The 13253-nt window shown below is 38.4% G+C and overlaps 1 protein-coding gene across 1 annotated transcript in view; it reads left to right on the forward strand.

The window, feature by feature from the left end:
- Positions 1 to 3895: 3895 nt before the first annotated feature.
- LOC121380160 overlaps positions 3896 to 13253 on the forward strand; it is a 10793-nt gene continuing 1435 nt past the window's right edge. The window contains exons 1-4 of the mRNA XM_041508953.1: positions 3896 to 3935; positions 6194 to 6301; positions 9220 to 9342; positions 13172 to 13253. The exon at positions 13172 to 13253 is cut by the window's right edge and continues 47 nt beyond it. Coding sequence (XP_041364887.1) covers positions 6211 to 6301; positions 9220 to 9342; positions 13172 to 13253 — 296 coding nt within the window. The 5' untranslated portion in view covers positions 3896 to 3935; positions 6194 to 6210. The remainder of the gene's footprint in view (positions 3936 to 6193; positions 6302 to 9219; positions 9343 to 13171) is intronic.

Consider the following 13253-nt stretch of genomic DNA (forward strand, 5'->3'; position numbering starts at 1 on the left):
AGGGACGTGCAGAGTAAGGGTTGCATGAAGCCACTCTCAATGACGGCCACCGAACGAACAACATTTGTGAAGGGTGGACGTTTTTCAGCATGGTTGGCCATCATCATCCTTCTGTCTGGAAAATTATCCAGTATTCCAGCGTGAATAATCCACTGTAGGCACCGTTCTTCAACAGGATGCAGTTGGCAACCCCCCGAAGAAGCGCAAGAACAAGGGTCAGATTCGCCTCCAGAGGAGACTCAAACCCTTGTGCCAGGACCGTGTCAATGGTTCCAAGTCCATTCCTGAGTTTTTGCATGGAGTCGGACACAACATTCGCATTACCATACGACCTACATTATACAAAGAAATTCATATATGAGAATAAAATTGTCAACAAATTATGAAATAAAACTGTTTCTTTCTTTCCGTTTCTTTTTTTCCTAGCCAAAATTGTTTTTTTCTTTCCTGTTTCTTTTTTTCCTGTTTCTTTCTTTCCGTTTACCAGCCGCCACAGGCCTCGTCGTGTTCTCATTGGCTCGTCAATATTTCATTGACAGCGCTGGACCATGAAGTATTTGTATAGGTTAATACATCGATCGAAGATGCTGGTTTTCAGGTATACTTGACACTTAGCATCAAATGGACTTAAACTGATAACATGACAACTGAATATAATTAGTATTGATGTGATCACCAGCTAATACTAAAACTTTTCTAGCTTCCAGTTCTTTATTATTTATGCATTATGACATTATGACAGCTACCTTGCCAAACGAGGTCAGCTGACTGTCATGGCCGTAGCTATGATTTTTGTAAGGGGGGGGGGGGGGGGCGGCAGATGAGTTTTTGGAAGGTGCAGAACACTAGGGGGTCCGGGGGGCATCTAGCGGCTCTGAATATCATTTTGAAGCCATTTCACGGAGGTTACATACTTAAAGGGGCATTCAGGACTGAGTTTGCTGCAATTTTTAAGATGTTATTCACTAATAGTGACGTTTTAACGATTGCAATTACATATTAAATTAATTTTTCTGCATAAAATATTAGTGGCTGTATATTAAACGTGTTTCTGATCATTCTAATATTTGTACTGCGTTAAAATTCGTTTTATTTCTAAAAAATATTGCTTTTTCGTACGTTACAAAATTATTTGAAGACAAAATCCAGTTTGGCCGTCTTACAAATATTAAGACGACCAGAAAAACATTGAATATACAGACACTGATATTCTAAACAAGAAAATATATTTGTAAGTTTAATCGTAGAAATATTTTATTAGTCGGAAACATCTTACAATGCAGCAAACTCGGGAATGTCCCTTTAAAACGTCGATATCAATACCTCCCTCTCCCTCCGCTAGCTTCGGCCCTGCCTTTTGCTAAATCACTGAAACTTACCGGACAGTGAAGTGTCACTGGAGATATGGTGTTGAAACCCTATTACTAATCAAAGCAAGGATTACAGAGGTTTCTTATTGACCGAGTGTTTGTCACAAAGTAATCATTGGTATTATTATTATTAAACGCCGCAAACATGTTAAAATTTAGTTTGTTTTGTTTAACGACACCACTAGAGGACATTGGTTTATTAATCATCGGCTTCTGGATGTCAAACATTTGGTAATTTTGACATATAATCCAACCCGCTATATTTTTCCATTGGTAGCAAGGGATATTTTATATGCACCACTCCACAGACGGGATAGAACATACCACGGCCTTTGATATACCAGTCGTGGTGCACTGACTGGAACGAGAAATAGCCCCAATGGGCCCACCGACGGGGGATCGATCCCAAACCGACCGCGCATCAAGTGCGCGCTCTACCACTGTGCTACATACCGACCCCGCAAACATGTAGCACACAAATAACGACTTTTTAAACATCTCAGGCTTGAAGTACCGTATGTAAAATGCATCGTCATTTTGTTTGTTGTACCCTCGTGGCATCATACGTCTTTTGCAGCGGGATGTAGTTGAATGGGTATGTATTGTCCTCAGTGGAGGATCTTAGGGGTTCTATTTTTTGTTTTATTATTTTTTGTTTTATTATTGTTTTAATTTTTAACGTTGGAGAATCCGAGGAAGAACTAATCATCCAATAGCCGATGATAAATTAATCAATGTGCTCTAGTGGTGTCGTTAAACAAAAACAAACTAACTTTACTGGCACGAGCTTAATATTAACTGAAATTCAATTGGGTGTTAATACACAAGGGAAGTAACTCAATTTTTGTTACAAAAACTGAGTTGAATATGAGTTACCAAATGATGAGAAAAAGTCAACAAAGAGCGAACCTGAGTTTGTTTTCTTTAACGACACCACTAGAGCACATTGATTTATTAATCATCGGCTATTGGATATCAAATATTTTGTCACTTTGTCATATGACCTCAGAGAGAAAACCTGCTACAATTATCCATTAATAGAAGGGGGTATTTTATATGCACCATCCCACAGACAGGACAGGGAAGCACATACCATGACCTTTGATGTACCAGTCGTGATGCATTGGAACGAGATATAGCTCAAAGAGGTCATCGTCGGGGATAGACCCCATATCGACAGCGCATTAGGCGAACGTTTAAATCACTTTCTGTACAAAGTTTTAAAATATACTTACCTTGATTTATGTATTGCATTATACCTTTCCCCCACAACTCCTTACTCTGTGGTTTTACATAATTATATATAAATAATATTTTCATATACTTTCCATTTGTGATACCCAATAGCCTATGTATATTTGTGTGCTGGGGTGTCGTGAAACGTTCATTCGTTGATTCATTAAATACCCCTAGCTTACGTTCCAGTCTCACGAAACGTTCATTCGTTGATTCATTAAATACCCCTGGCTTACGTTCCAGTCTCACGAAACGACGTAGCACTAAAACACATCCTGCTGATACACATCCTGCTATTACTAGATATATAAGTTGAAGTTTGTTTATGTTTAACGACACAACTAGAGCACATTGATTAATTAATCATCGGCTATTGGATGTCAAACATTTGGTAATTGTGACTCGTAGTCATCAAAAAGAAAGAAAGAAATGTTTTATTTAACGACGCACTCAACACATTTTATTTACGGTTATATGGCGTCAGACATATGGTTAAGGACCACACAGATATTGAGAGAGGAAACCCGCCGTCGCCATTAGCAGCGTATATGCACTTCCCCCACAGACAGGAAAGCACATATCACGGCCTCTGATATACCAGTAGTGGTGCACTGGTTGGAACGAGACCCCCCCCCCCCCCCCAGTCAGTTGAATGGATCCACCGAGGTGGTTCGATCCTGCGACGCAAATACCTCTGGTGAGCGCTCAACCGACTATACCAAATCCCACCCCTAGATATAGAAAACAATGGCGTTTTCCCGCTAAAATTATTTATTAACTTTTGTTTGGAATTAAAACTTTATATCTTCAACTCCATGCCTATAAAACATTACATCCAAAGCATTTAATTTTCTTGCAAAAAAATATTTTTATTCGAGAATTCATTCATCGATCCATCCATCCACTCGTCCATCCGTCCATATATCCGTATATTTGTCCGTCCTTCGATCCCTCCCTCCCGTCCGTCCGTCCGTCCGTCCGTCCGTCCATCCATCCATCCATCCTTTCATCCGTTTATACAAATATAATATATTACGTATTTGCGATGAAATGTACTGTGATGTAAATCTTGTAAATTAACTTAATTCCAGGAAATGGAGACGATAACTATTATAAAGGTCAAATTTTATTTGGTATCACCGGTTTAATTCTCAGTGTGTCAAATCCCACAAGGGGAGATAATCACACATGATTGCACTATTGCTCCGTTATTAAAGCAATGACGGACCATTATAATAATATAGACTGTCATTAATTAACTTACTTTGTTATATTATAACATCCATCCACTCCCGTATCCACAGCACAACTTGTCTCACTGGCTTGAAGGTAGGTACAGAACTACATTTATTACACTGATGCGGTGTTAATGCATTTAAAAATGGTTTTAAAGATAATAATATGGGCTGAATTTACAAACCTGTTTGTGTCTTACACGCGTGAAACTACAGATATTTACAATGCTTAAACACCTGTGGTTTTTCTCGTTCCAACCAGTGCACCACAACTGGCCGTGGTATGTGCTTTCCTGCCTGTGCAGTAGTGCATATAAAAGATCCCTTGCTGCTAACGGAAAAATGTAACGGATTTCCTCTGATGATTACGAGTCAGAATTACCAAATGATTGAACATCCAATAGCCGATGATTAATTAATCAATGTGCTCTAGTGGTGTCGTTAAACAAAACACACTTTAACTTTTCAACAGTGCGTTAAAAAAAAAACAGGCTTCGTATGTTCGGTCCGATATTTTAAGACTGTAAAATTGAATGTGCGGTAAACAGACTCGTTGAAACGATATGTGAAGTAGTTGTTGGGGTGGGGTGGGGTGGGGGTGAGTCACTTTTGTTTGGTTTTAAATATTTAGTAGCACGAAAAAAGTGAGAGCTTAATTTACAAAGCCTGTTTTTCATTTACACGTGTGTATTTACATACTTTTATATTGCTTAAAAACCTGCGTGTAAGAAAATAAGACTTCTAAATTCGGTCCTAAATGTGTTTGGCTTCAAATGGGGTGGGGTGGGGGCTAGTTCCCCCGCCCTCGGTTCCTACAAGCCAGGCAGCTTTTCTTCTCGATATAGTAGGACAGAAACGTAAAGTTTGAATGATGATAGATATATATATATATATAATAATAATATCTTGAATGATAAATATTATGTTCATATAGACTTCACCACAGGTAAAATGTTTGTACCCTGCAGTTGTCTTTTTTTGTTTATCGACGCTCGTTTTTAAACACTACCGTGTATTTTTCACTATTAAAACCGTTTTGATAATTGAAATCAGACATTATTAAAATTGTATCGCTCAGATTACCCATTTCTGTTTCACACTGTTGTATCTTTATCCAAATTTATTACTGGTTTGTAGATTAACCTAAACTTAGTGTCCATTTTCACGGGTTGAAACTATAGGGTCTGCGACTTTAACGGAAACAATGAGTCAAAACTGTAGTTTAGTTATTAGGCGTTATCTGACACACTATTTACATATTCTTGCTTAAATGATCAAAAGTTGAAGTTTGTTTTGGTTAACGACATCACTAGAGCGCATTGATTTATTAATCATCGGTTATTGGTTGTGAAACATTTGGAGAGAGAGAGAGAGAGAGAGAGAGAGAGAGAGAGAGAGAGAGAGACCTAAAAAGAGAGAGAGCGTTAGAGAAAGCCTTTAAAAACTGTCCACATCATTATTATGTGTATTACACATATATTATGTGTATTACACAATCTGCTTTTGACAACTGTTCAAAAGCATGGTCACTTGGTGCTATAAGTCGTTCGTTGTGTCATCCCCTGCGTGTGCTGTAACCTCACCGTGGTGCAGGGGTGTAACATTCTTTTTGAGAATGGCCAATACAGCAGAAAATTGAAGTTTTGAGTAAAATTCAGTATCCATAAAATTCTGTGATATTTGTGTTTTTGCACAGTTCTTTACACTGTTTTTGTTTAAGTCTTGAATTTTTATATTGATGTTGATCATCACTTTATTTGTTTGCATTACTATAGTTTGACACCCAATAGCCGATGTATTTTTCGTGCTGGGGTGTCGTTAATCATTTATTCATTTATTCATTCATTCATTCATTCGTTGTGTCATATAGTTTCTTACATATCCGTTGGTGAGAACATCATTCGTTATTTTTGATAACACATACTTGTTTACACATGTACGTGTGTTAACAATTTCAAGACATACGACTGGCTGCTCATAGATGATGACCAGGTCACCAATGCCATACACCCAATTGAAAAAACCAGCACGATCAAAATCGATTTACACTGTGACGTATAGTTAACCTGACAATCATTTGTATGTGAGGCGTAAGTGTAAGGGCTGTAAATAACCTTTAATCGAAAAAGATGCTTAAATCCATATATAACCATAAGACTGACGCCATATAAACGTAAATAAAATGTTTGAGAGTGCGTCGTTAAATAAAACATTTCCTTTCTTATTTAACGATATATGGTTAAGGACAACTCGTTGTAAGATAAATGGTATCTAACGACCACTCATGTATTATTCTCTATATAATACGAATGTAACACAAAGTACTGGTATAAATTATTGTATATTTTTCAGTTGGTTTAATCTTCTCAATGATGTGGTCTCTCGCCCTAATTTGCATAATTAGTCCACTTCTGGTAATAGGAACACCAGTTAAGTCAGGAAAAAGCACGAGAAATGCTGGTAAGCAGTCATTAGTTTTTATCATTTAAAAAAAAAAATTGTACGAAAATCTCTACATGTATGTCACGGCCGTAACTGGAGGGTGGGTGGCCCTGGGTGGGATGGGATGGGATGGGATGGGTGGGCATGGGTGAGTATTCAGAAAGTTTGGAAATAGGCTAAAGTTCCATTTTATTATAGCTCCCATCCACCTTTAACTTTGAATTTGTTGTTGTCTCGGGGCAGTACGTACCCCAGAGGTAAAGCGCTCGCCTGATGTGTGGTCGGTCTAGGATGGAACCCCGTCGATGGGCCTATTGGGCTATTTTTCGTTTAAGCCAAGTGCTCCACAACTGGTGTAACAAAGGCTGTGATATGTACTATCCTATCTGTGAAATACTGCTAATAAAAAAGCGTGGCCCAATACTTGGCGGCATTATCTCTGTGGTCCTTAACCATATGTCCGACGCCATATTTAACCGTAATTAAAATGTGTTGAGACTGCCCTTAGTTTGCTACCATTGCATAGGCGTACGGGCTCCCATTTTTGTAGGGAGGCAGGCTGTTTTTTGCCCGAATTAAACGAAAGTGCCAGAATCTGGATAACCACATTAATTCCTATTAGTATTTTTGCCAAACAGCTCTATAGGGTCGCAAATACATTTTTACATGAATTATAACTAATTTTGCGGGTAGAAATGATGGAAATACATGGTAAAGAGGTCACAGGTTAGCACATTTTGCCCGAATATCTCAATAAGTTTGCTCGAATTTGAGGATTTGCTCCAGCACTAGGGGGAGGGGGTGGGTGCCACCCTACAACCCTGTCTTATACGTTTATGTGCCATTGTAACATGTTTATTACTAACATATTCTTTTTGATGACTGAACTTATATTTTATAGCTATTTTCTTCTTTAGAATATCAATATTTGAATAATCAAGGTGTTCGTTTTCATCCTAATGTTTGTAGTAGCTCAAACTGGATTTGACTATCCAATAATTCTGTATGTACGAAAAAATATATATTACGAAGTAAAAATTTAATGAAACATGACTGCTGAAAACAGCAGCAAACGATCGCAAAACACAGGATGTACAGACACTGGTACTCTAAACAAGAACATGTATTTAATATGTAATTTTAGTCACGAACAAGGCTTTGTTAGTTGGAAACCTCTTACAATGGCTTTAAAATCAGGAGAGTCCCTTTAAATAAAACATTCCTTCCTTCCTTCCTTTTTCAATGTGGTCTTACATTTTTAGGTACTGGCAAATACAAACCATAGTAACAATATTGTAGAGTTAGCGAACTTGAATGCGCCATATTAACACTCCTTTAGGACATGCACGTCAAATATTATTATAAATTCTTAAAAGTTGAAGTATGTTTTGTTTAACGACACCACTGAAGCGCATTCATTTATTAAATATTCATTTATTAATCATTGGCTATTGGAAGTCAACCATTTGGTAATTCTAACATATGTAATTCTTATATATAGAGAGAGGAAATTCGCCACATGTTTCCAATATTAGTAGCAAGGGATCTTATAGGGTGTATACTACCAAATCAAATCCCATAGACGACAGTAGTAACATATGTGGCTAAAACTCCTACCTGCAACGTATCAACTGACATAAACGCCACGGATATAAATACTACCACCCCTTACACTTAAAGTGAATCAGAAAAAAATGCACCATCCCTGTTACAAATTATTGCCCCAAACCACTTTTGGTGACGTTTAAGCCTCATAACTCTATGATGATGACTTTTTTTTATTGCTAATACGTATGTTTCTTATGTATTTTATTGTATATAATTATTATTATTTTACGTATAATATGCCTGTATATTTTACTATTGATAATGTGATGTTCTTAGTCTCTCATAACTCCATATGGAATGAATGAATGTTTGAATGTTTAACGATACCCCAGCACGAAAAATACATCGGCAAAATTCCATATGGATTGGTATTTATATTGTTTATTAAGAATGTTTCTCATGTATTCTACTATATATTGTTTATTAAGAATGTTTCTCATGTATTCTACTATATATTGTTTATTAAGAATGTTTCTCATGTATTCTACTATATATTGTTTATTAAGAATGTTTCTCATGTATTCTACTATATATTGTTTATTAAGAATGTTTCTCATGTATTCTACTATATATTGGGTGAGACTTTAAAGTGACTGACCCTAGTTTTTAAACACCACGTCATACTTTTCACTATTAGGCCAAACAAAAAAAAGTCGGTTTCTGATCAGACCAAAGTTCCAGAATTTATGCGGCAATGCTTTTTTTCTTCTCTTTTTTGTTTGTTTGTTTTGTGTGCTGTTTTTTTTTTTTTGGGGGGGGGGGGGTGGGGGGTGCATGGGTTTTATATATTTATTTAAAGCATGGATTGTTCAGAAAAGGTGGTATATTTGATACCAAAATAAGGGGCATATTTAAACTGAAATCAGAATGCACGTCCTAATTCATCTGCTATGGCATTTTGGCTCCGAATGCGGTTTTTACGTCTTAGCAAGAAAATCCTGGCAAAAATCATAACGCGAAAATTAAAAAAATTATAACGCGCGAGGGTCAAAATTGATAATTTAAATTAGAAGTACTAACATTTTATTATTTAAAATGTCCATTTTCGTACTCACAAAATGGTTCTGGTCATCCGAGTTTTGGCAATACCCCAAAATGTATTTTTCATAATTCTAAAAACGTAACGGTTATCGACACAAACTCTAGTTATTTTTAGACAGTATTCACTTGTTTAAACATCAGATACTTTATCGTCTCTGTGTTATAACCTTATCCAAATGAGTGTTGCAGCTTTGTAGATTAACTAACTTTAGTATCCGTTTTCATGGGTTGAAACTAGGGTCTGCGCCTTTAATAAAATATTTGTCTAAATGACGCATTACTTTCAGTTTCAGTTTCTCACTGCATTACCAACCTGGGCACCTTCGCTCACGGCGCTACATTTCCTTCTCGAAACAATCGCTGTCTTGTCTTCAGGTGTGAATTTGGATACGCCAGAGTAATCCAAGAAGGTAAAACAACATTCGCTGTTCTATATTAATTCGTCTTTCAGCTGGATGACCCCTGCGCGTGCTGTAACCTCACCGTGGTGCAGGGGTGTAACATTCTCTTTGAGAATGGCCAATACAGCACAAATTTAAGTTTAGAGTAAAATTCGGTGTCCGTAAAATTCTGTGATATTTGTATTTGTATTTTTGCACAGTTCTTTACACTGTTTTTGTTTAAACCTTGAATTTTTATATTGATGTTGATCATCACTTTATTTATTTGCATTACCATAGTTTGACACCCAATAGCCGATGTATTTTTCGTGCTGGGGTGTCGTTAAACATTCATTCATTCATTCATTCATTCATTCAGCTGGATGTATAATGTTTACATCTGGATGTATAATGTTTACATCTGGAAGGCAGTGTTTGCCCCCTTCCCTCCACACCCTTAGCTTCCTTCCCCTCCCCGCCTCCTCTACCGTTCGAAGTATATGCGTGTAGATATTAAAAGTGTGTTTATCAATGCTAAATCCAACTATGTCTGACGCCATATGTCTGACGCCATATCCCAACTATGAAGGCCTGATTCCACCTAAGCGTTTTACGCCGCTTTGACACATCCAGTTTCACGCGTCGTGAAACGACTAATGCTACGCTCAGACTACCAACTGTCAGCACGAATTTGGCCAACTTTCTTCTCTCACGACTTCTATGACTGTCCAGTTGTTAGTCCGAGCGCTCTTACAACCCGATTCTCGTCGTATAACCCATTAGTTGTAAATCTGAGCGCACCCGTTGTAAGTCGGAAGTTGGGGAAATAACAACGCAATCGTCGAATTGGCCAACTTCGTCGTAACAATTGACAGTCTGAGCCTAGCATACCAATGTTGGTCCGATAATGCTAGGTTCAGACTGACAAATGCCAGCACAAAGTTTGCCAACTTCGACGACTGTCCAGTTGCTAGTCGAGTGCTCTTAAAACTCGATTCTCGTCGTATATCCCATTAGTTCTTAATCTGAGCGCACCCTATTGCAAGTCAGGAGTTGGTGAAATTATAACTCAACTATCGAGTTGGCTAACTTTGTGCTGGCACTTGGTAGTCTGAGTCTTGCATTACACTCGTTGTCCATCACTCACGATGACCGAACACTAAACACGAGAATTCCATTGGATGAACAAAACAATTATGCCGCACGAAACGCATCTTTTCTTTTTATTCTTTCTATTTTTGTCTTTCTTTCTCCTCTCTCTCTCTCCCCCCCCCCCCCACACACACACACACTTTAGGTGTCAGAACGTGTTATGTTAACGCCACGCCGTACCGGAAACCGTATCATTATCACCCCATTACGTACAGCGGGCCCTAAAATAAGTGGTTGTACTAATTTAAGTCAGTTTATAACAAGACTCCAATAGTGAAACAAAGCATGATTCAAATAACTGTTTCATTTACTTTTGCAAGAGTTGTCAAGTTTTCTGTATCAGTCAAGTTTTAATGCTCTTTTATGATATCTGTTAATTACACATGTTGTGCTCTATATTTATATGCAATTTTGGTTGCTGTATTTGAGACGTGCTGTGAAAAGGTCGGCAACATAATTGGGTTTCACAGGACTTTTCGTAAACAAAGACGACGACAGCCATACCACTTGTCTAATCACACCACTGTCAGGATACAATTAATATAATTGAAATCGCTCGCCGACAGCGATGATGATGGTGGTAATGGGAATGGTGGTGGTGGTGGTGGTATTGATGATGATATTGATGATGATATTGATGATGATGATGATGTAGTCATGTTGATCGCGGAACGCACTATTATTAAACGGTACCAAATATTTCAAAATCTTAGGGAACCGAAGTCGGTTGACGTAATTGTTTTTTTTTTTTTTTTTTTTTTTTTTTTTTTTTTTTTTTTTTTTTTTTTTTACCTAGGTAGCCGATTATTTGGTTATGTTAATTCTATGTTTGCGTAACTGGCGAGTAATTTAATCGTACCTCTTATGTACTAGTGTTCAGACGTAGCAATTCGTCGCGTAACCTATTGGCAATTCTTGTGATTTTAAATTTGCATAACCGTCACGCGAACAGAACAACAATTCGCGTAAAATATTGTGTCCAGTATTCATTTTACAAAACACTGCGCTAAATTTGTTTTGTCGTATCACAGCAACTGTCCGGATGCGTTAACATCGAAAATGCAGTTGAGTTTGTATTTTAGGAAACGTGAAACTATAATTATAGAATGTATACCACCAAATCAAATCCCATATAGAAGACATTATTAACATCTCTGGCTAAAACAGCTACACGCAACGTTTGAATCAACATACACACCATATATATAAATACTACAACCCATCGGAGTACATTTTAAAAACAATGGGGTGGAGAATTAGGCCGCTAGTTTCAAATGTACCGTCATATAATAAGAATCATCGGCCTTGATGGTGTCGTGGTTAAGCGATCGGACATAAGGTTGGTAGGTACAGAGTTCACAGCCCGGTACCGGCTCCCACCCAGAGCGAGTTTTAACGACTCAATGGGTAGGTGTAAGGCCACTTCTCTCTCATGAACCACTAACAACTAACCCACTGTCCTGGATAGACAGCCCAGATAGCTGAGGTGTGTGCCCAGTACAGCGTGCTTGAACCTTACTTGGATATAAGCACGAAAATAAGTTGAAATGAAAATAAGAAGCGTCTTGTACTACCCTAGTTGCGCACACAAATTGTCAATCTACTTTTAATAGGAAGGTGTGTTTTATTCTGTATTTATATTACACTCCCCCCCCCCCCCCAAAAAAAAATAAAAAAAAAAAAAAAAAATGTTACACACATTTAACATAGAGACAAAGACATTTTTTGGTTTTGAACATTACAAACATGGATGATGATCAGATGAATGGTGAAGCCGCAGTATTTCCATTTCGGTATGGAACTATTTGACAGGGCCGTGCTCCACGCCTGCTATCAGTTGAGCTATCTCGGTATCATCCGAGCCTGGGGTACACGGAACCTGCTGTGCATGCTGGGTAATCATCCCAATATGGGGTCATACACTCAGGAGATACACCCATAATCACACCCGTGAAGTGGGTGAAACTCGGTGTATGTGGCCTTCCACCCACCCACTGAGACTAGCGGTACACTCAATCGGGGGTTACGAACCCAGTACCTACCAGCCTCAAGTCCGATGGCATAACCACTACACCACCGAGGCAGGTTAAGTATCTGAAACATTGATACTAGTTCAAATTAAATTGCAGGAATGCACTGGCCAGATGAAACAACATTTTATGACGTCCTGTCATTTCTAGTATTTATAGGCGTACGGCCTTCCATTTCTGTAGGGAAGGGTTGTGGGGCAGGCTACTGTTCCCTCCGAATTATACGAAAATGTCCGAATCTGGATAACATTTATTCATATTAACATTACTGCCAAACAGTTATATAGGGTTTCAAACAAAACACTACACTTTTTTTCCACATGATTTACAACCAATAGTGTGGGTAGAATGATAGAAAAACATGATGAAAATGTTTCAGGCAAGCTCATTTTGCCCGAAAATGACTATCGTTTTGCCAGAATTTGGGATTTGCTCCAGCACTTGGGGGGGGGGGGGGGGGGGGGGGGGGGGCGTGGGTGTGTGTGTGGGGGGGGGGGGGGTTGCCCTCTGTGTCGTACGCTAATGCACGTCTCATCAATGGTGGGCATGGACCTATTTAATGCGACATTCAGTGTTGGGTGCACTTCCATCTTTGACCCAGTGAAATGCTATTTGGTGTGTTGCTAGCCACAAGGTTTTCAATAAAACCCACCTGACTCTGAATTGCTTTCGTTTAGGATGTGAGCAAGACGGCGAATGTCACGACACGGGGACAGTATGGACGTCACGTGACTGTCACACAAATACGTGCATAAGGCT

Source organism: Gigantopelta aegis, chromosome 8 (assembly GCF_016097555.1).
Source record: "Gigantopelta aegis isolate Gae_Host chromosome 8, Gae_host_genome, whole genome shotgun sequence".
Taxonomy (NCBI): Eukaryota; Metazoa; Mollusca; class Gastropoda; order Neomphalida; family Peltospiridae; genus Gigantopelta; species Gigantopelta aegis.